This window comes from Rousettus aegyptiacus, unplaced genomic scaffold (genome assembly GCF_014176215.1).
Source record: "Rousettus aegyptiacus isolate mRouAeg1 unplaced genomic scaffold, mRouAeg1.p scaffold_m13_p_5, whole genome shotgun sequence".
In the NCBI taxonomy this organism is placed as follows: Eukaryota; Metazoa; Chordata; class Mammalia; order Chiroptera; family Pteropodidae; genus Rousettus; species Rousettus aegyptiacus.
Genome location: NW_023416308.1, coordinates 99,027,505 through 99,048,786, shown reverse-complemented (window position 1 = coordinate 99,048,786; position 21,282 = coordinate 99,027,505). Strand labels below are relative to the sequence as shown.

At 35.5% G+C, this 21,282-nt stretch overlaps 2 protein-coding genes across 6 annotated transcripts in view; one reads left to right on the top strand and one right to left on the bottom strand.

Moving 5' to 3' along the window:
- CCDC73 (coiled-coil domain containing 73) overlaps positions 1-21,282 on the top strand; it is a 220,122-nt gene that overhangs the window by 52,117 nt on the left and 146,723 nt on the right. The window lies entirely within an intron of this gene.
- The window catches only part of QSER1 (glutamine and serine rich 1), a 61,526-nt gene that overhangs the window by 36,873 nt on the left and 3,371 nt on the right, over positions 1-21,282 (bottom strand). For 4 of the 5 annotated variants that reach the window (XM_036221502.1, XM_036221501.1, XM_016147082.2 and 1 more), the window contains exons 2-3: positions 3,126-3,238; positions 2,520-2,681 (exon numbers count right to left, since the gene is read on the bottom strand). In XM_036221502.1, coding sequence (XP_036077395.1) covers positions 2,520-2,681; positions 3,126-3,238 — 275 coding nt within the window. The remainder of the gene's footprint in view (positions 1-2,519; positions 2,682-3,125; positions 3,239-21,282) is intronic. The other variant, XM_036221503.1, reaches the window with a different exon arrangement.

Here is a 21,282-nt window from a genome sequence, read left to right as displayed (position 1 = left end):
TATAAAATACCAATGGGAAAATTAAAATGTTCGTAACATTCAAATTGAAACTAAATTGTCTACATTTAACATAATAAATCTCAAAAGTAACAGTGAGGTTAACGCTGCAAAGTTTCTTTTATCTAATATACGCATTTATAAAATCTCTTGCATTTCAAGTTTTGACTTTCTATCAACAACTAATAATAGATGCATGCTTATCAGAAAAGTACTGTCAAGAAGAGATTAACATTTCAGGACAGCATTCTAGCTATATAAAGTAAAAACGTGTATACTTTTGTGATCCATAAATTCCACTTCTAGAAATTTATCAAATGGAAATAAGTGGACATAAAGATATTGCGCAAGACATTCGTTATAGTTATTCCGTATAAGCAGAAATGGCCATCAATAGGGGATTGATCAAATTATGATGGCATACGCTAATAACACTGTTGCTATAAACATTGACCAGGTGGATTGATATACAGACATCAAAGAAGAGTAAACACCAAACTGTTAACGTTTCTCTAAAAAGTGGAACTGTGGGTTTGTGCCTCAGTGGAGCCATGGCCCATGGTCTACGGCCATGCCACCAAGAACAAGCCCGACGTCTGATCTCAGAAGCTTAGCAGGGTCGGGCCTGATTAGTACTTGGATGAGAGACCACCTAGGAAGACCAGGTGCTGTAGGCATAAGGAAAAAAAAGTTTAAAAAGTGGGACTGTAGTTAGAAACTATCACTTTCCATTTGTACACCTTTTTATTATTTAGTGGGCTTCCGTTAAAAATATTTTTTTCATTTTGAAAAAGGGAGGTAAAAGATCCTTTCAAAAACATTCTTCTCTCACTTTCCATTTCCAAAAATGTAAAGTGATAGATGTGTAAATGTCAAGAGTACTACTAGGGCAAGGAAAGAAAATATCTAGTTGTACTTGAAAGAATAAATAACACTTAGAATTAACGTTTAAAATAATATAATCATAGGAATTAGAATAGAAAGTTTAACAAGGTATAATGTAAAATTATTCCAGGAAACAAAAAATGAAGCTATTATATTTTTTTAATATTGTTTTGTTTCACACTAAAACATTAATTATCTCCTTAGAAGCAAAAAAAAAAAAAAAAAAAAAATTGCTGAGAAATATTGAGAAGCTCTACTGATAGAATTTACACCAGAATGAAAAAATATCATTTCCTGTAGCTATTATTATCTTTTCAAATATACCATGACAGTTCCTATTCTTTAAAATAAAACCTTAAAAACCTACCTGTCATCCTGTAAAAAATAACTTATATAGTTATTTTCTGTAATTTATAAAAAAATACATAGAAATAATCTGGGAGGAGAAAGTTGAAAAATGCATATAAAGTGCATATAAACAGGCACAATATAATATTAACGTCTAATGACTTTTATTAAAGTGATTTAATCCATTCAATTAAGGATAACTTTACATAACTCTAATAATGAAATCAGTCCTAAGATTGTTTTTCAGCCTGAAGTCACTAAGTGAAATTAAATTTTTGTCAAAAACAAACAACACAAAAAAGATAAATATGTAAAGTGATGGATGTGTAAATTAACCAGATGGGGCAGGGGATTCTTTCACAATGTAAACATAAATCACTATAATGTATACTTTAAATATCTTATAATTTTATATTCAATAAAACTGAAAAGGAGGAAAAAAATAAAAGAAATTTAATCTTTGCTCCTCTCGAATAGACAAGTAGCTACAGTTGATCCCTGAACAACACTGGTTTGAACTGTGCAGGTTTGCTTATATGAGGATTTTTCTTCAATAAATGCCACAAAGGTATTTTCTCTTACATATGACTTTCTTAATAACATCATTTCTCTAGCTTGCTTTAAGAATACAGAACAAGTCTTCGGCCATGCCACCATGAACAAGCCCAATCCCATCTGATCTCAGAAGCTAAGCAGGGTCAGGCCTGGTTAGTACTTGGATGGGAGACCACCTAGGCAGAACAGGTGCTTTAGGTGTAAAAAATAAAAAATAAGAGATTGTAAGCTGAGAGGTCCTTGCAATCTGTGAGGTCAACCAAAAAAAAAAGAATACAGTACATATTACATATAACATATAAAATGTGTTAATTGACTATTTATTGGTAAGGTTTCCAGTCAATAGTAAGCTGTCAGTAGTTATGCTTTTGGGGAGTCAAAAGTTATATGTTAATTTTCAAATGCACAGGGGGTCAACACACCCCTAACACTTCCCATTTTTCAAGGGTCCACTATATACTTAAATCTCAGATATAAACTTTACATCTAAGGTTTATCTTTAATAATCATCATCTTCAACTTGTTGGTTTTTATTAGAGTGTTACAACTAAATTTCTGCTGGTAACAATTTCTTGATTTTTGTCCGCCTTAAAATCGTAAAAAAATTCCAAGTTTCAAGGTCCATGGAAAATCAATAATTAACTTCACTTTCAGCCACACTACCATAATGACAAAGCCATACATAGTGTATTTTTATAAGACTAAACCATTTTGAAAAAAAAAAAAAAAATCACCTGTCTGCCAGGATGGAGCCCTGAATTGTGGTAAAAGAGTAGTTCCTGAAGAAGCAGCCTGAGCAGTTCGAGATTCAACAGTAGAGAGAAAATTCATCACTGAAGATTCTTTAGTGTTAGTGCTGGCACTGTTCACACTAGTATCAAATATTCCAGAAAGACCTACATTTGAAGATAAAATATAGCCCAAAGTAAAAATATTATTGATATGATAGTCCTGATCCTATTTTTAAAATCAATCTCTGGAAAAAAATAAAATAAAAAATTAAATTAAATAAAAAGGAATCTCTGAAATTTGAGGCCAAAAGTTCCACAACTCTATAGACTGTTTCATTTTGAAATAGCAAATAAATATTAATTTGACCATTGTTATCATTTAAAATTTACAAAGATGCATGAAAAAATCTCCCAATTAATTATACAGATATTCTCTATCAAGAAAAGACAAAGTTAAAAAAGAAGACAAAGCTTTTATTTTCATGTTAAAATTTCCATGGCACTGTTCTGTCCCACACACATATTCATAACCCAACATGTAAAAACTAATCTTTCTCCTTACTCACTAAATGTACAGATTCATTTTATATTTCACAAGAGAATTTTTACCAGTTGGCTGAGGTGTGGTAGGATATCCAGGAAGCTGATGAGAGGCTGCAAAAGTCTGTCTCTGAAGGAGATCTGTTTCAGAGTGTGAGGGATGTCCTTCTTCATAGCTTAAACTACAGGAAAATAAAAATAAGTGATCAAAAACACATAGCCCAAACAAATAGCTCTCAAAAAATTTCTAGGAGAGCAATTATCAAAAGTAGAAGTCTTTTGACTAAATTCCCGACCTACAGACTCATAGATCAAAAGTCTGACAGTACTGCCAAAATGGGGAAAATATATTGAAGATATTCTAGGAAGAAAAATGATATATAGTATTTTCCTTAATTCAATTTTTACCTCCCAGAGATAAAACATGGTACAGTGAGAAGAACAATATCCTGGAAATCAGGAGAGCTGAATTCATTATCCAAGCTCTACAACTGGCCTACAGTTTGATTTCAATAAGTGGCTCAATTATCGTAGGACTAATTTCCTCCTCTGTATGAATAACGGACTAAACAAAATAAACTCTAAGGTCCCTCCAATCCTAATATTCAGATAGTTCAAATAAATTGATCGCTAACATTATTTCCCAAAAACTTACCTAGAAAATTATAAGCTTATACATTGAAAGTCATTCAGAACAAAATGTTCTCTTCCCTGGATTTTTATTTTGAATATTTTAAACCCAGAGAAAACACTGAAATAGTATACTGAATAATAAAAAGCATATACCTGTCACTTAAGATTCAACAGTTAACATTTTGTTACATTTGTTTTGTTTTCCTCTCTACATACATATATTCGCTTTTCTTTTTTTACTAAACCACTTGACAATAACTTGCAGATATCACGACACTTTGTCCTTAAATACTTGTTGTATGTCCTAGGAATAGGTCATTCTCCTATGTAAACCAAACATCGTTATTAGACTTAAAGAACTTTAAGTCAGTTAAAGCATGTAAAACAGAGCTCACATTCCAATTTCCCCTAATTATTGACAAAATGGGACTTTTAAAGCTTTCAATGTACGATCCAATCAAATTCAAGAACTGCTTTTGGTTATGCTTCTTTAAATTTGGAACAGTGCCCTCACTCTGCTCTTAATCCCAGATCTCTTCTTGATTTCATGACAGTTTTCTTGAATAGAAGGCTATCCCAAATTCTGGATTTACCTGATTGCTACCTCATGAGAAGTATATAGTGATGTTTTATATTCCTTATCCCATCACGTGAGGATACACACAATGTCAGTTTCTCATTTTTGGTGATGTTCAGCTTGAGGTGGTTAAGGTACTTTGTCAGATCTCTCCATGTAGTTATTTTTTCTTTGAAATTAGTATGCAATTTTGAGGTATTTAAAACTGTGTAAATATCTTGTTCCCAACAGCCAATGGTTTTCAACATCATTCAAATGTGATCTTTAATTCAATTATTGCAACTGAGGATTGGAAATGTTAGATTTCTAATTACATCATCACTGAAATAGTTTAAAATTAGCATTCTTCTGTAAAATAAAAATGAGCTTTCCTTTTTTTGCTTTTTCTCTTATATGTATATATTATATATACTTATATATTTTATTCAGAAATATATATTATACTTTAAAAAAATTTATCACTGTAGATTCTTGATGTTTAATTTACCCTTTCAGTCCTGTCTCTTTTTGACACGTCCTCCTTGGTGCTCAAACACGTTCTTACCTTATAGCACAAGATGTTTCAGGCTCACCTTCATATTTTCCTTGCACCAGACCTGAAGTCAACCATTTCTACTAGAAGCCCATTTAGTTGGCAATGCCATTTAGAAACCAAGATCTAGGTGTCAGGTATGTTCAATGCCTGGCGTGTCATTGCTTCTAGACCCCTTTGATAGACAAAGCTAAGAAAATACATGTCTTTTTAAAAACATGAGTTCAAACTGACAACTCTAATTCAAATCCAATTATTCCTCAGCTTCCCCCATTTCACATGTGTATCTCCCTTTTCTTAAAGTTGGAATGCCAGTTCACAACTGCATTAATAAGTTTACTCATTAGTTCTATTTGAAAATACTATAACACAACCTCTACCAAAAACAAATCTAAGGAAATCTAAGTAAAGGTCAGGATTTCTTTACTGTACTTTTTGTCCCAAGATCATATCCCACTAAGTGGATATCGTTAGAATACTGATTCAGAAGTAATTATTATTTATGATGGCTGTTATTAGGTATAGGAATTAGATTGTTTGAAGGTCCAATTTTAACATTTTAAAATCTTTTTAAACTTTAATAATGAATTTTATTAAGGTATAATTTACATGTAAGAATATACATCAATGTTAAGTGTACGGGTCCATGTGTACACATTTTTTGATAAATGTATACACCAATATAATCACAATCCCAACCAACTTACAGAACATTTCCATCACAAAAGGTTTCTAATGCCCCTTTGAAGTCAATCTCTTTTTCATCTCATCTCTGGCCCTAGACAACCACTGATAAGGCTAATATTACAAAAATTTAGATTTGCCTGTTCCAGAATTTCATATAAATTGAACCAAACAGTCCGTATTCTTTTGGGGTACACCATACTGTCATATACACGGGTAGTTCATTCCTTTTCTTTGAATTGCATGAATATATCACAATACATTTATCCATTCACCTACTGATAGACATCTGAGTTGTTTCCAGTTAGGGACTACTGTGAATAAACCTGCTATGAACATCTGTATACAAGTCTTTTAAGGACATATGTTGTCATTTCTCTAAGTTAAATATCTGGAGTGGAATTACTGGGTCATAGATAGGTGCATTATCATCAATAATGAATCAACATTCGATTTTTGCTTTATATCCTTGTGACCATGTGATCTTTTCATTCATTTTAATTTAGGCCATTCTAGGCAGATATAGTGGTATTTCATTGTGGTTTAATTTGCATTTCTTAATAACAAATGCTGAAGAGCACCTTTTTCTAGATTTATAGGCTATTCTTTTAGCTCCTCTTGCGAAGTTTGTTCAAGTTTTTTGCCCTTAAAAAAGTGGGTTGTTAGCTGTCTTACTGGGTTGTAAGAGGTTTTTTAAATATATTTTATTTTTTATGTATTCTGGAGTTTTGTCAGATGTACATATTGTGAATGTCTTCTTCCAGTCTGACGGCTTGCTTTCTCATTTTCCAGTGTCTTTAAATAAAATAGTTTTAATTAATTTTATTATGGTAAGAGCACTCAACATGAGAGCTACCACTTAAACTGTACAATACAGTATTGGTAACTCTGTGCATTATGTTGTACAGATCTCTAGAACTTATTCATCTTGCGTAACTGAAACCTTTTATCTGCTGAACAATGCCCCATTTCTTCCTTCCCCAAGACCCTGGCAACAACCATTCTACTGTTTCTGAGTTTGTTTAATAAGGTTTTAATCTTCGATTAACTTGAACTATCAATATTTTCTTTTATAGTAAGTGCTTTTAGTATCCTGTCACTAATATATTTACCTGTTTTCTTCTAAAAGTATTTGCTTTTATGTTTAGGTCGATGAATCATTTTGAGATACTCTTTATGTACAATATGATGTAAGGGTCGAGATTCGAATTTTTAACTTCTTTAAAAATTATGGTATAATTTGCATACAATAAAATTCACCCTTTCTAGAGTACAGGTTAGTGAGTTTGCAGAAATGTGTAAACACTACAAAAAACAAGGGAGAAAACAGTTCCATCACTACAAAAGATTCCCCTGCGCTCCTCAGTAATGAACCTCTCCCACCACCTCTCGACCCAGGCAACCACTTCTATTCTTGATCCTTAGTTTCACCTGTTCTACATGTCAAATAAATAGAATCCTTTAACATGAAGCATCTTTTGTCTAGCTTCTTTCAGGTAGATTAATGCCTTTGAGAGTCATCCATGTTGTTATATCAGTAATACATTACTTTTTATTGCCGAGCAGCATTCCATTATATGGATGTACCAAAAATTGGTGGTTGTTTGAAATCCACTCATCAGTTGAAGGCTCTTTAGGGGTTCTTTACTATTTTTGGCAATTATGAATAAAGCTGCTATAAATATCTGTATAAGTTTCTTTGTGAATATAAGTTTTCATTTCACTTGAGTAAATACATAGGAGAGGTATGGCTGAGTTACATGGTAATATTTTTAACTTTAGAAAAACTGCCTGTTTTCCAATGGCTATAAGTTTTACATTCCCAACAACAATGTAGGTCTGGTCTAGTTACTCTGATTTTCATTGACACTAGGTATTATCAATTTGTAGGTTCTTTAAAAAAAAAAAACGTTTAGCCATTCTAATTGGTGTACAGTGGTACCTCATTGTGGTTTTAATTTGCATTTCCTTAATAATTAACAATGTGAAGCATCATTTGCTCATCTACTATGCAGAAATCTTCTTTGGTAAATTATCTACTCAAATCTTTTGCCCATTTTTATTGCATCATTTTTTACTACTGAGATTCAGGCGTTGCCTAAATATACTGGAATCAAACCTTTGATATGTTTTACAAATATTTTCTCCCAGTCTGTGGCTTTCATTCTCACAACAATGTATTTAGAAGAGCAGAACAATCTTTTATTTTATGAATTTTATGAATTTATTTTATGAACATTGGGTGTTGTAGCTAAGAAATCTTTGCTTGATTCAATATCTCAATGATTTTCTCTTATGTTTTCTTCTGGAAGTTTTATAGTACTAATTTTTCCATTTAGGTCTATGATTCATTTGGAGTTAATTTTTTATACATAGTATGAGGTAAGGCTTGGAATTAATTCTCTCTTTAAATTTGGACATGCAGTTTCCCAGGAATGTATACTGAAAAGATTATTCTTGAACTATTGAAATGCCTTGGCATCTCTGTCAAAAAAAATCAACTAGCCATGTATTTTTGGTTCTAGTCTCAACTATTCTGTTACATGGACCAATATGTGCTCAAAGGCCAGTTAACACACAGTCTGATAAAGGATTCACATTGTACAAATCTTCCCGTTTTGTTCTTTTTCAAAATTGTTTTGGCTATGCCAGTTATTCCTATATAAATTTTAGAGCCAGCTTATCAATTTCTATGAAAACACTGCATTGAATCTACATCACTTTAGGGGAAACTGCGATCTTAAAAGTATTGAGTCATCTAATCCATGTTTTCTCTACTTATGTAGGTCTTTAATTTCTGTCATTAATCTGTTATAGTGTTTAGTATATAATTTTAAATTTACCCCTAAGTATCTCCTTTTTCCGTGAAATCGCAACATCATCAAACAAGGTGGCGACAGGCTTGCTGTCGTGCATGTTTCCAACCTCCTATGGCTGGCCCCTCTCCACATACCATATAATAATGTTTTGTGATCTCTATATTTTTATGGTTCTAAAGTAAGTTTCAGAAGGTACTAATCCTCACAATAATCTGATGGTCACCAATTTGTTGAGGTTATTTTTTTTTTTTTTAAAGCCAAATTAAAAAAAAATTTATAGTGGGGAAAAAAATGCCTCAAAACATGGTGTTTGTTTTAAATTCCCAAATTTGAACCAATGTAACATCTCCTTTGAATAAATATACATTTATTTAATAAAGGACCACCATGGCATAGCCCTTCCTAGCCCCTAAGGCCTGGATAGGTGGGCAAGGAGAGACAGGATTTTTACCATCCCCCTATGTACTCCAAACATTACAAGAGCTAAGGCTTAGAGAAGAGGAAGGAGCCAAGGGATAAGAGTCACAACTGCTTCAATCTTTATCTTCCCAGCCTAGCATAAAACTTCAACCTTCCATTCCCCTCCACATACATTCAGAGTGGGGTATGGACTCAATCTTGAGGACAGGAAAGGTCAGAATTTTGCAAGGGGGAGTATCATTTTCCTTCAGATGCTGTAGCTTAAATTCCAAATTTAAAAATGACACTTTCCTCAGACAAAAAACAAAAACAAAAACAAAAAAGAGATTAATTATTCAGCTGCCACTCTTTACCTTATTTACTTTAAGTCTGAACATACTTTCCCTAAACTTTCTTAATTTTAGTCTAATTTGTTTAACAAAGAAAATTAAGTTTTAAGGAAGATGGGAAAGCTGACACAAAAATCTCATCTAAAATGGCAATTTTTGCAGTGAAGATGGTATATCATAAGAAAAAAAACGCTTTTGAATATATTAAGAGTAAGTTATCTTATGGCTTATATGCAGAGATCAATAACATATACAAATCTATCCTTGAGCAGCATACTTTAATGTCCATAATACTTAAGAAATAAGACACATTCCAAGTTTTAAAATCAGTTATCAAAAGTTCCACGAAATATGTTAAATCCCAGGTGAACAAGCCAGTACTTGCACACAAATCGTAAGTTACTTAAGCACTGAATGAATGATTTTTCCTTAAGTAGTCATATAAATTTCTTCTCTGTATTAAAGAATTTGGCCACTGAAAAAAATATATATTCTGATAAAAACAGAATTCTCTTTAAGCTCTGAAATTATTGTTTTATTCTAGGTACATCAACTTTTTATAGTTAAGAAAGATAAGAAACCTAGATTAGAGGTTAGAGGCCAGGATTCCAGTCTTGATTCTTTAAATAACATGTTTCAAAGCTTTCAGCAAAGCACATTATCTTGTGGAGCCCCAGTTTTCCTATGTATGAAGTCTAATGTTTTTTGTATTTCTAATATTCTGAGTTAAGCTAAATATTTTTACTTCATTTATCACACCGTATTCTTTAGTATAAATCTGTCTTCAAAATTGAGTACAGAGATAAACAGAGTTCACTGAATTAACTTTGTAGAACTCCAGAATATCTGTCATACTCATATCTAAATGTTAAATATTTTATAAATCTTTATTTTAGCTAATCATATCCTGAGAATTAAAAACAAAAACCTTAACATAATAGCCCTTATTAAGGAATAATTTGTGAATGTGAAAAAATAAACCATGAAACTATGTAAGAGCTGTATAAAAGCACCGATTTGGCACATAGGCCACAGAATTCAAATCCAGTTCTGTACTTTACAAATTCTGCAACTTGGGGTTAACCACATAGTTTTTCTGTCTCAGTTTCCTCAACTGTAAAGTGTGGGTAATAACAACACCCACCTACATAAGGTTGTTAGGACAGTAAATGATAATGCATATATACAGCATTTAACACATTTATATTTGGCACGTAATGTTCAACCAATGCTATTATTACTGTATCTAAAGGTGAGGTCTGCATTTATACAACTGACAGGGACTGCCAAATATTATGATAAGTACTAGAAGATATAAATATAAAAAGTCATAAGTAAATAAATAAACAAAAATAACACAGTATGAGAAGGCTTACCTTTAGAAGATGATAGGTGAGTACTGGTAGGTTTTTTCAAACTATATACTCCTCATTCTCACTTCCAGAAGTTATTTGTAATTCTGAGATGGGACCCTGGTAAGTCACTTCGAAAAAGCTCTTACAGCAATTCAACTATGTACCAGCAGTAGAGAATCACTATCTTAGAAAGATAATCTGATAAGCAGTGTGGAAGAGCAAGCAAGCCTGAAGGCAGGAAGGTCAAGATCCTACTGCAAAAATCCAGATAAAAAAATCTTAAGGACAGAACAGTGGCAACAGTTAGCCATTTGAGAACTCTTAAAAATTAGAATTGACAAACTTGGCCAAATATGAATTGTGAGGGAAGATGGAGGTGAACCACCCATAAGACTGAAATGTGGAAGAGTTCAATTTTAGATGCATTAAGTTTGAGGTGAGGCATTCTTAGGAGACATAGTGAGAAATATTCAAAAGAAAACTAATGAAAATTCCTACTTAGAACTTACAAAAGAATTTGAGTTGGAAAAATTGGGAATCATTACCAAATAGGTATTTTTGAAGTCATGAAAGTGGGTAAAACTGCCCAAGAGTATGCTATATCAGAAATGGGCTGAAGAAACCAACTATGGGGCCACTATTTTTGGAGGACACAGTGATCAGCAAGTCTCCATAAAAAGGGAATATTAAGCTAACCCTGTGCCAAACCAGAGGAAGTGAAGAGGAAAAAGTTATGCCAAGGCCTGAGGTGGGAAAGAGTGTAGTACACAGGGAAGCTAAAAGAAGATGAGCATGCTTTTAGTGTACTGAGGGAAGAGAAAGTAGCAGATTCATTCACCTGGAGAGGTAGTTGCAAGGGTAGACACGAAAAGCCTTGTGGGCGCAGTAAGGAGTTTGGATTTTATTCCAAGTGCAACAGAAAACAAATGAATGATTTTTAAGCATGGGAGTGACTAAATACATTTTTATAAGGTGACTGCAGCTGCTATCTGCTAAAAAAACTTCCCTCAGTTCCCAAACTAAAACTAAAGCAAATGAAATCCTAAAATCAAATATAGCTTTCGACGTCATAACTACCACCCCTCATATACACATTACCGTCCAACTAGCTTCAAGTTTCACTAAAATTTGCTTTAAAAATAAATGTTAAGGGATGCAGAGTTTAATCAACCTGGCTACCAAATGCTGAGTAATTCTATAGCAGTCTCTTAGTTTAAAAAACTGAAAATAACAAAGTTGTTGATAATAAAAGACACTTCTCTCTTAACACCCACTTTGCAAAAAATCATGGGAGAAGAGATAAATCTATTTGGTAAAGATCGTGAACTTATAACTATAATTGAAAAGACAATTATGAGTGTTAACAAAGATGTGGAGAAACTAGAACCCTCATACATTGCTGGTCGGAATGTAAAATGGTACAGCCACTTTAGAAAACGAGTTTGGCAGTTCCTCAAAATGTTAAACACAGAATTATCATATGACCTAAAATTTCCACTTCTAGGTATCTACCCACAGAAAATGAATCATGTGTTCAAATAAATTCTTTTATACAAATGTTAACAGCAGCATTATTCACAAGAGCCAAAAAATGAAAACAACCTAAATATCCATTAACCAGTGAATGGATAAACAAAATGGGCTATAGCTATACAATGGGATAGTATCCCACTACAAGTACTTACATGTACTGATACATACTACAACATAGATGAATCTCAAAAGCATTACGGTTAGCCAAAGAAGCCAAACAAGAACACATTTTACGATTCCATTTATATTAAATGTGCAAAAAAAGGCAAATCTAGAGACATAAAATCAATTAATGGTTGCCTAGAGCTAGAGGTGAGAATGGAGAGTGACTATAAATGGGCATGAGGTTTCTTGTTGGGATAATGCAAACATTCAAAGAGTAGATCATAGTGACACTGTGGCAATGTAAAGATACTAAAAATCATTAAATTGTACAGATGGCATGTGAATTAATCTCAATAAAGCTGTTAACTTTTTTAAAAGGTGCCAAAGGAGTCAAATGGCCCGGATTCACTATCTCTAAGGGGACCCCGGGCAATTTATAGCTTCTTTGGGCCTTAATCTGTTCATTTTTAAGGCTACCTTATAGCACAGGCCACTTCTACACTGCATCACCTATGGTCTCTAGGGGCCACCAGAGGTTGGTTCTGCAGAAAATCAGAAGGCAGAAGAGAGAAGTCTATTTGTCCATTCCCTTCTTGTAACACAACCATTGTTCAAGCCATTCTGCATCCCCCTCCACAACTACAGCTCCTGAGCTCCAAAAACTATTGCCCCTTCACGGGACTAGAAGTAGCTTCCCACTGCTGCTACTCAACCTGTGTCTCAATATCCCTTTTTGGTCTCTTAACCCTACCCCCAACTATCTTTCAGAGATATACTATGGTTGAAAGAGATACACACATAGCCTGATATTTGCTTTGAAATTATCCAGGGCAAGGACAAAGTAGAGAAAGTAGGTGGAGATATATGTGAAACAAGACAGACATGTGCTGGAACTTTGAAACGGGATGATGGATAAATAGGGATTCATTATACCATTCTCTCTAAGTGTTTCTGGTTTGAAATTTTCCATAATAAAAATGTTATTGTTTGTAGTATAGAAAATCAACTTCTAAGTGGTTTACCCTTTAAAAATTTTTGGCATTTTTCTACTACACCCTTTGTTGCTCTGGCAAAGTCAAACTCTAACTTAAATAGTCTTATGCCTGTTTAAGTGAGGACAGTACCAGCTGCTTTACCAGAGTAATATTCATCTTGCTCAATACGAGAAATGTTTTAAAATGTTAAGCCACCTAATTTAAGCAGATCCAAGCAAAAGTATTTTAGCTAATCCACATTTTTGTCTTTGCCATGCTTCACTGGGTCAGACAAATCTTCTCTCAAGTTATTTAAATAGGATCAATGATCACACAGTACTATAATGAGAATGATGGCATTAAGTCATATGAAAATTTCATTATTTTATGCTTAGTTACACCCCATAAATGCCTACAGGCCGAGTAACATAGGACAACCTTACATGGTCAGGATCCCTAAAGAAACTTAAACTCACAAAGGCCAAAATTAAACTATGAAATATTACATGCTACATCAAAGCAGAATATATTCCAGCATTGAGTATATTCTTTATTAAATCAATATTTATTGAACACTTATATGACAATATATGATGGAAAAAACAGCTCAAGTTGGACTGTCTAGAAACACCCATATTAATGGTCAGGGACCAACAATAAATAAGAACAGAGAAATACTTAATATCAAAGATTGATAAGTGCTATGAAGAAACTTAAAGCAGGGTATTGGGCTACACAGAGATGTGGGTGGGTTAGGTGGATGGATATGATTCTATTGAGGGGACTATGGACAGGTCTCTCTAACAGTGTGACATTTTGAACTGAATGAAGTGAGGGAGAAAGATATGCAGATTATCAGAGGGAAGAGGGGTCTGGGCAGAGGAAACAGCTGAAAGACCCCTAGATAAGAGCATTCCTGCTGCCATTAAAAAGAAAAAAAGTTTTAACCAAAGAGACAGAGAGGGTAAGAGAAAATCTGTGGTCACAGTTTTAGGGGCAACATATTCCTCATTTAAGTGTATTAATCTGGCCATTTACAGAGTGACCTGAAAAGCTACTAGTTTTGAGTGACAAGAGAAGATTCTGCAACAGGTCCAGGCTGCTGTGCAAGGTGCTCTGCCACTTGGGCCATATAATTCAACAGATCCACGGTGCTGAAGTGTCAGTGACAGACAGGAATGTTGTTTGGCGCCTTTGGCTGGCCCCTATAGGTGAATCGCAGCACAGGCCTTTAGGATTTTGGCACAACACCTGGCCACAGTCTGCAGTTAACTACTCTTCCCTTGAGAAAGAGCTCTTGGCCTGTTATTGGGCCTTAGAAGAAACTGGACATTTAACCATGAGCCACCAAGTTACCATGTGACCTAAACCACCTGTCATAAACTGGATGTTATCTGACCCATCAAGACAAAAGTCAGGCAAGCACAGCAGCATTCCATCATCAAATGGAAGTGGTATATATGTGATCGGGCCAAGTAGGCCCTGAAGGCACAAGTTACATTAACAAGTGGTCCAAATGCCCACGGTCCCCACTCCTGCTACACCGCCTTCTCTCTCCCAGTCTGAACCCTTACTATGAGTTGACAGAGGAGAGAAGACGGGTTTACAAGAGTTTCTGTAAGATATGCAGCCATCACCTGAAAGTAGACAACTGTGGCACTACAGCCCCTCCTCTCTGGAACATCTCTGAAGGATAGCAGTAAATGGAAATCCTCCTAATGGGCAGAACTTCAACAGTGCACTGGGTTGTCTGCTTAGCTTAGAAGGAGAAATGGCCAAACAGTTATATATTGATTAAAGTGCTATGGCTAATGGTTGGCTAGATGGTCAGGGATTTGGAAGGAACATGATTGGAAAACTGGTGACAAAGAAATGTGGGGAAGATATATACTGACCTCTCTAAATAGGAAAAAAGAAAAAGAAAAAAAAATGATGCTATTTGTGTTTCATATGAATGCTCACCAAAGGGTGAGCTCAGCAGAGGAGGATTTTAACCATCTGGTGGGCAGAATGACTGGTTTTCTGTAGATACCAATTAACCTCTTTCTCCAGCCATCCCAAGGCTCATGAATAAAGTTCATGGTTGCAGGGGTAGAGGTTATGCATGGGCTCAGCAACATGGTCTTCTACCACCAAGGCCAATCTGGTTATGGCCAGTGCTGAGTGCCCCATCTGCCAGCAACAGAGACCAACACTGAGCACCTGATATGGCACCATTCCCCAGAGTGATCAGGCAGTACCTAGTGGCAGGTTTATTACATTGAACAGCTTTCATCATCAAAACAGGAGCATTTGTTCTTACTTAAATAGATACTTACTCTGGATATAGATTTCCTTTCCTTGTATCCAGTGATTCTGCCAAAACTGCCATCTGTGAACTTACAGAATGCCGATGCCTTATCCACCATCGTAATGTTTCATACAGCAGTGCTTATGATCAAGACATTTACTTCACAGCAAAAGAAATGCAGGTATGGGCCTGTGCTTATGCAATCAATTCACTGGCTTTACCAGGTTCTCCAACATCCTGAAGTAGCTAGATTGACAGAATGGTGGAATGGCTTATTGAAGACTTAGTTCCAACACCAGCTAGTTGGCAATACCTTGCAGGCCTGGTTCTCCAGAAAGCTACCTATGAATCAGCATCTGTTGCCTAGTACTATTTCTCTGAAAGCTAGGATTCACAGGTCCAGGAATTAAGGAGTAGAATGGAAGAGGCACCACTCACTAACACCCCTGCTGACCCACTAGCAAAATTTTTGCTTCCAGTTCCAGTGACCTTATGCTTTGCTGGCCTAGAGGTCGAAAGTCCGGAGGGAGGAATGCTTTATCAGAAAACCCAATAATGACTCCACTGAACTGGAAGTTAAAACTGCCACCCAGGCACTTTGGTTTCCTTATGCCTTTGAATCAATAGGCAGAGAAGGGAGTTACAATGTTGAATGGGGTAAATGATCCCAACTCCCATAGGGAAATTAAAATACTCCACAATGGAGGTAATGAACAGTATGTCTGGAATACCGGAGGTCCCTTTAAAGCATCTGTTAGTATTACCATGAACTGTGATTAAGGTCAATGGAAAACCACAATAACTCAATCCAGGAAGGACTAATAATGACTCGGACCCTTCAGGAATGAAGGTTTGGGTAACCCCACTAAATAAAGAGGCACAACCAGCTGAGGTACTTGCTGAAGACAAACCGAATGGGTAGTGGAAGAGGTAGTTATAACATCAGCTATGAGCACATAACCAGTTAAAGAAATACAGACTGTAATGCTCATGAGTATTTCCTCCTTATTTTGCTATGAATAGATGTGTCTGTGTGTTTCTTTGTATTTTTCCCCTTATTTCTTTATCATGTAACATAAAATATATGATTTTAGATCATGGCACTTAAGTATATCAATTTTATATCATAGAATTTAAGTTATAGGATAACAAGGAGGCAAATAAATGACACACAAGGACTTTATCTGCTCTTCTGGGGAAGGGATTGCTATGTTTTCAGTTCAATGCAGGATAGATGTATCATGTTAGAAGAAATTATGACCTTGTTATTGTCGTTATTTAAATATTAAATATTGTTGAAAGAGATGCCTATGCAAAACTGACAAGGGTGACTTCTAATGGGCGAATTTTGTTTTCACTTGACTGGCCATCATGTGCCCAGATTAACCATTGTTTCTAGGTGTATCTATGAGTTTAGCATTTGAATCCATGGACTCAATAGGCCATCCTCCCCAATATGGAAAGACATCATCAAAGCTATTGACAGCCTGGATACAAAGGGCAAGAGGAAAAACTGCCCTCTCCCTTTTATTTTCCTTGTATCACTGCACAAACTGGGACATCTCTCATTTCCTTTTGCCCTCAGACTAGAATTTATATCATGGACTCCCCTGGTTTTCAGGCCTTAAAATTCATACTGAATCACACCACAGGCTTTCCTGGTCTGCAAACAGATCATGGAACTACTTAGCCTGCATAAATGTGTGAATCAAGTGTCTCTGTCTGTCTGTCTCTGTCTCTGTCTCTGTGTCTCTGTCTGTCTGTCTGTGTCTCTCTCTCTCTCTCTCTCTCTCTCTCTCACACACACACACACTCCCTTCCTCCTTCCCTCCCAACCCTATTGGTTGTTTCTCTGAAGAATCCTGAATAATACAACCTCCCTCCTGTCTGGTCTGATGAATTGCCTCTTATTTAGTATCCAGTTTTCTACCTTTTCAATTCTAATCTATTCTGTACCTTGACTACCAAATTAATCTTATTAAAACACTTTTTTGCTTATATCATCGTCATCCTTCTCGAAACCCTTTCAAAGCTCCCAGTAGGCTGTAGATACTGAACTCCATGGCCTGTCTCAAAGCCTTCTACAGTCAAGTACTGACCCAGTGGAGCAGTGTTACTCCAGTGACCTCCCCAATGAAACACACCTGTGTACAGTCTCCCTCCCATAACTCTGCACTGGGACCAGTAGACTGTGGTAGAAGTGATGCTAGTCTAGTAGATTCCACTTCCTCCTCCTTTGGAACACTTGCTCTTGGACACTCCTTTCTACTAATCTCTTATTCTATTTATGCAATATTAACAATTATGTTTGTATGCAATATAACTGACAAATATTTCCACAATCCCCTTGAACCTAATATAATTTCCCCTCTAAGTCCCAAAGCATTTTTGTACCTCTTAAACAAATATTCTGCTTAGTAGTATATTTTATTCATCCACTGAATGTTTAATGGGCATTTAACAATGTGCTAGATATTATTCTAAGTGTTGATAATAAAGCTAATATTTTACATGCTATTTTATATATTATTCTATTTGTTGGACACCATTCTCAACACTTCTGAGTTCTCATTTAATCCTCAAGAACTCTAAACAGCATCTTCACTTTACACAAGGAACATCAGACAGAGAAATTAAGAAACTTCTTTAAGATTGTATTCCAAGTAGTAGAGTCAAAATGTAAAAAAAAAAAACCTCAGACTTCGGGGCTTATGCTATCAAACATTACTGCAAACTGCCTTCTACAGATGTGAGTGAGACAGACAAGATCCCTGTTCTCATGGAACATGCATTCTATTTGTGGCGGTTTGAGGTCTGGGGAAAGGGTAGCAATAAATGCTACATACAAATTTATGTAGTTACCTCAGAGAGTGATAATGCTATCAACAAAAACTGTGATATGATGTAATGAGCAGTTACTCTAGATAGGGCAGTCAGAGAAGGCCTTTTTGAAGAGGTATATCTGGAAGACCTGAATGTCCAAAAGCAGCAGCAACGACCTGTAAAGAAAACTCTAGATAGAGACAACAGCCAGTGAAAAATTCCTAAGACATACGTAATCTTATCATGTTTTAGGAAGAGAAAGTAGGCCAATGTAGTAGCTAAAGGGCGATGGTGGGAGTGGAATGATGAGGTCAGAGAATGGTTGAGGCTCAGAATTAGCTGAGGCTCAGATCATGCAGGCCATGAGACACTTTGGATTTTCTTCTGGAGTAAGCAGATTTTAAGGAGGGTAATGACATTACCTGATTTATATTTTGAAATGTTAACTGTGACTGTTGCATGCTTAATAAACTCTATAAGGGCTAAGGTAGAAGCAAGGAAAGCAATAGAAACGAAGTGTAACAGTCCATGTGGGAAATTATGGATATGGAGATCAAACAAACAGGATACGAGAGGAAAGAATTACAGACTGCTCCAACCTTTTAGACTTGAGCTACAAAGTAAATGGTAGTATTATTTACTGAGATAGGAAGACTAAAGGAGGACCGGATTGGGGTTAAAGTGATTTCCATGGTTTGGACATATTATGTTTGAAATATCTAGTCAATATCCAAGTGGGGATGATAAAGAGGCAGCTAGGTAAAAATCTAGAGGTATAAATTTGGAAGTCATCTGACATATATGGCAACTTCACTAAGGATGAGTGGCGAGAAAAGATGAAAAGGATGAAATTCCAAGCTCCTGAGCATGTCAACATTTAGAAGCTAAGCAGAGAAGCAGCAAGTTACACTGTCACCCTTCCGGATCACAAGTTCTTTGAGAAGCAGGACAGTGTCTTTTCCATTTTTGTGCAGAACTTAGCTTAGTAACAGAAATTCAGAAATGCTAAGTACATTTTACTGACTCAATGAACGCTTGCCATTTGATTTCTCAAATTTTAACTACAGAAATATAATACTTAAGGATAAAGACAACATTGCCTTACATACAGTGGGCAAATATTTAACAAATGAAAGAAAAAACTTGGACTATATTTTACTAGACACATTTTAATACTCATTGTTCCAGAGAGCATAGCAAGAAAAGGTAGAAAGCAAGCAGTAGCCTATACATCCCCATACTTCTAAGCAATGATAATCACAAATGCCTTAAATCCTTCATCTTGCTCCCTAATACAGGGTAAAGCAGGTAGACAGGGGATGGCGCTAGAGGTTGCAGCAGGAAGAAAAGGGATTCCAGTTCCCACACTATGGCAGTTTTTGTTTTCATGTCATAAATAGTGCATTAAGTCCCAACAATATGCCAGCACTACATAAGTACTAGATACACAGCAGTAAGTAAAACAGATAGCGTCCCTCAAAGAACTTCCATTCCATTCTAAAGAGGCAGATGTCTATTACATAAGCAGCATATAGGTATGTAATTATATTTCTAACAGTTATATGAAAATACAGTAAAATGTACTGTGAACATGTACCATTGCACAAAATAACAGGGGGCAGGGGTTGAAACGCCATATGTTTCTAATATGAGGTACCTTATGATGTCAGTTTGGGATGTGGGGAAAGAGTTATCTAGGTGGAAGTAACAGCAAGAAGATGATTTTAGAGAAGGAAGGAATTTAGGATGAGCCAAGAAATTTAAAATGGGCCAGTAAAATGGGCCATATACAGCATATTACAGATTTTTAAAAACTTGACTCTAAGATATAGGAGTAGCCATGGAAAAGTTTTATGCAAAGAAACAACATATCACACTGGTAGGTTTATTAATTCATTTTTTAAATCACTCTGGAAGCCATGAGCAGAATGAATTGAAGGAAGGAAAGAAAGGGTTCAAGATGACTTAGGAGGCTTCTACAGTTATCCAAATGAAAAATGATGGTGGTTTGAATCAGGGTGGAGCAGCAGAAACAAAAAAAGTAGACAATTTCAAGGTATATTTAAGAGATAAAACAGTAGGGCTTGGAGATTGAGCCCACACAACTCCCAAGGTCTGGCCTGAGCAACCAGCTGACTAGAGGTGTAACTGAGATGAGCCTCACTAGACAGAGGTGGAGTGGGTGGGGAAAGCATGAACTCATCACTAAATGCCCATTATATACCCAAGGAAAAGCTCAGAGAGGTAGCTGGATATAAGATTAGGAGGGTTTGGGCTTTAGCCTCATATATGGACATCTCCAGAGATGATATTTAAAGCCATAGGCATGAATGTGATGTTCTCAGGAGAAAGCACATAATGGACAAGAAATCATATCAGTCCAAAGCCCTGGGGAAACAACAACATGCAGAGATTAGAAGAGTAAGAACTAATGAAGAATAAGGGAAAGTAGTGGGCTAGAGAGGTAGGAGGAAAACCAGCAAAGTACAGTGCTATGAAGCAAAAGGAAGCATGTTTCAATTAGGAAAAAAAATGGTAAGTGATAACAAAGAACACTGAAATAAATATATTTATAGTGGTTAGGTTTCCAGACCAGCTACAGAAGCTCATTTAACCCATAATATAGGTAGATTACAGCATTAGACTATCCTACCATGAAGTACTACAGTACAGTAATTCAACATGCAGGCTCCAGATCCATAATGCCCAGGTTTAAATCTCAGCTCCACTACTTACTATGTGGCTGTAATATTACTTAATATCTCTAGGCCTTGGTTTCCTCATTCATAAAAGGTAAAAATAAACATACCTCAAAGGATTGCTGTGAAGATTAAACAGTATGCATGTGTACGTGTGCATATATCACTTAAAACAGTGGCTAATACACATTAATTGCCTAAAAATTGATAGCTGCTATTACTTACAACATTGCTTCTAAGGGAAAATACTTTCTAAACAACAGAAGTTTGTTTAAAATAACGTTTCACTAATTTGGGATTGTCCCTATTCCTCATAAATTATGATCTTAACAGGTCCCCCCCCCCCCCAAAAGCCTTAAGGGGAACTCTAGCTGTAAAACTTATTCAAAAATTCCTTAATATAGTAGCAGACCATTTCTAGAGAAGTTAATCACTGTTTTTTTGGAGGAGTAC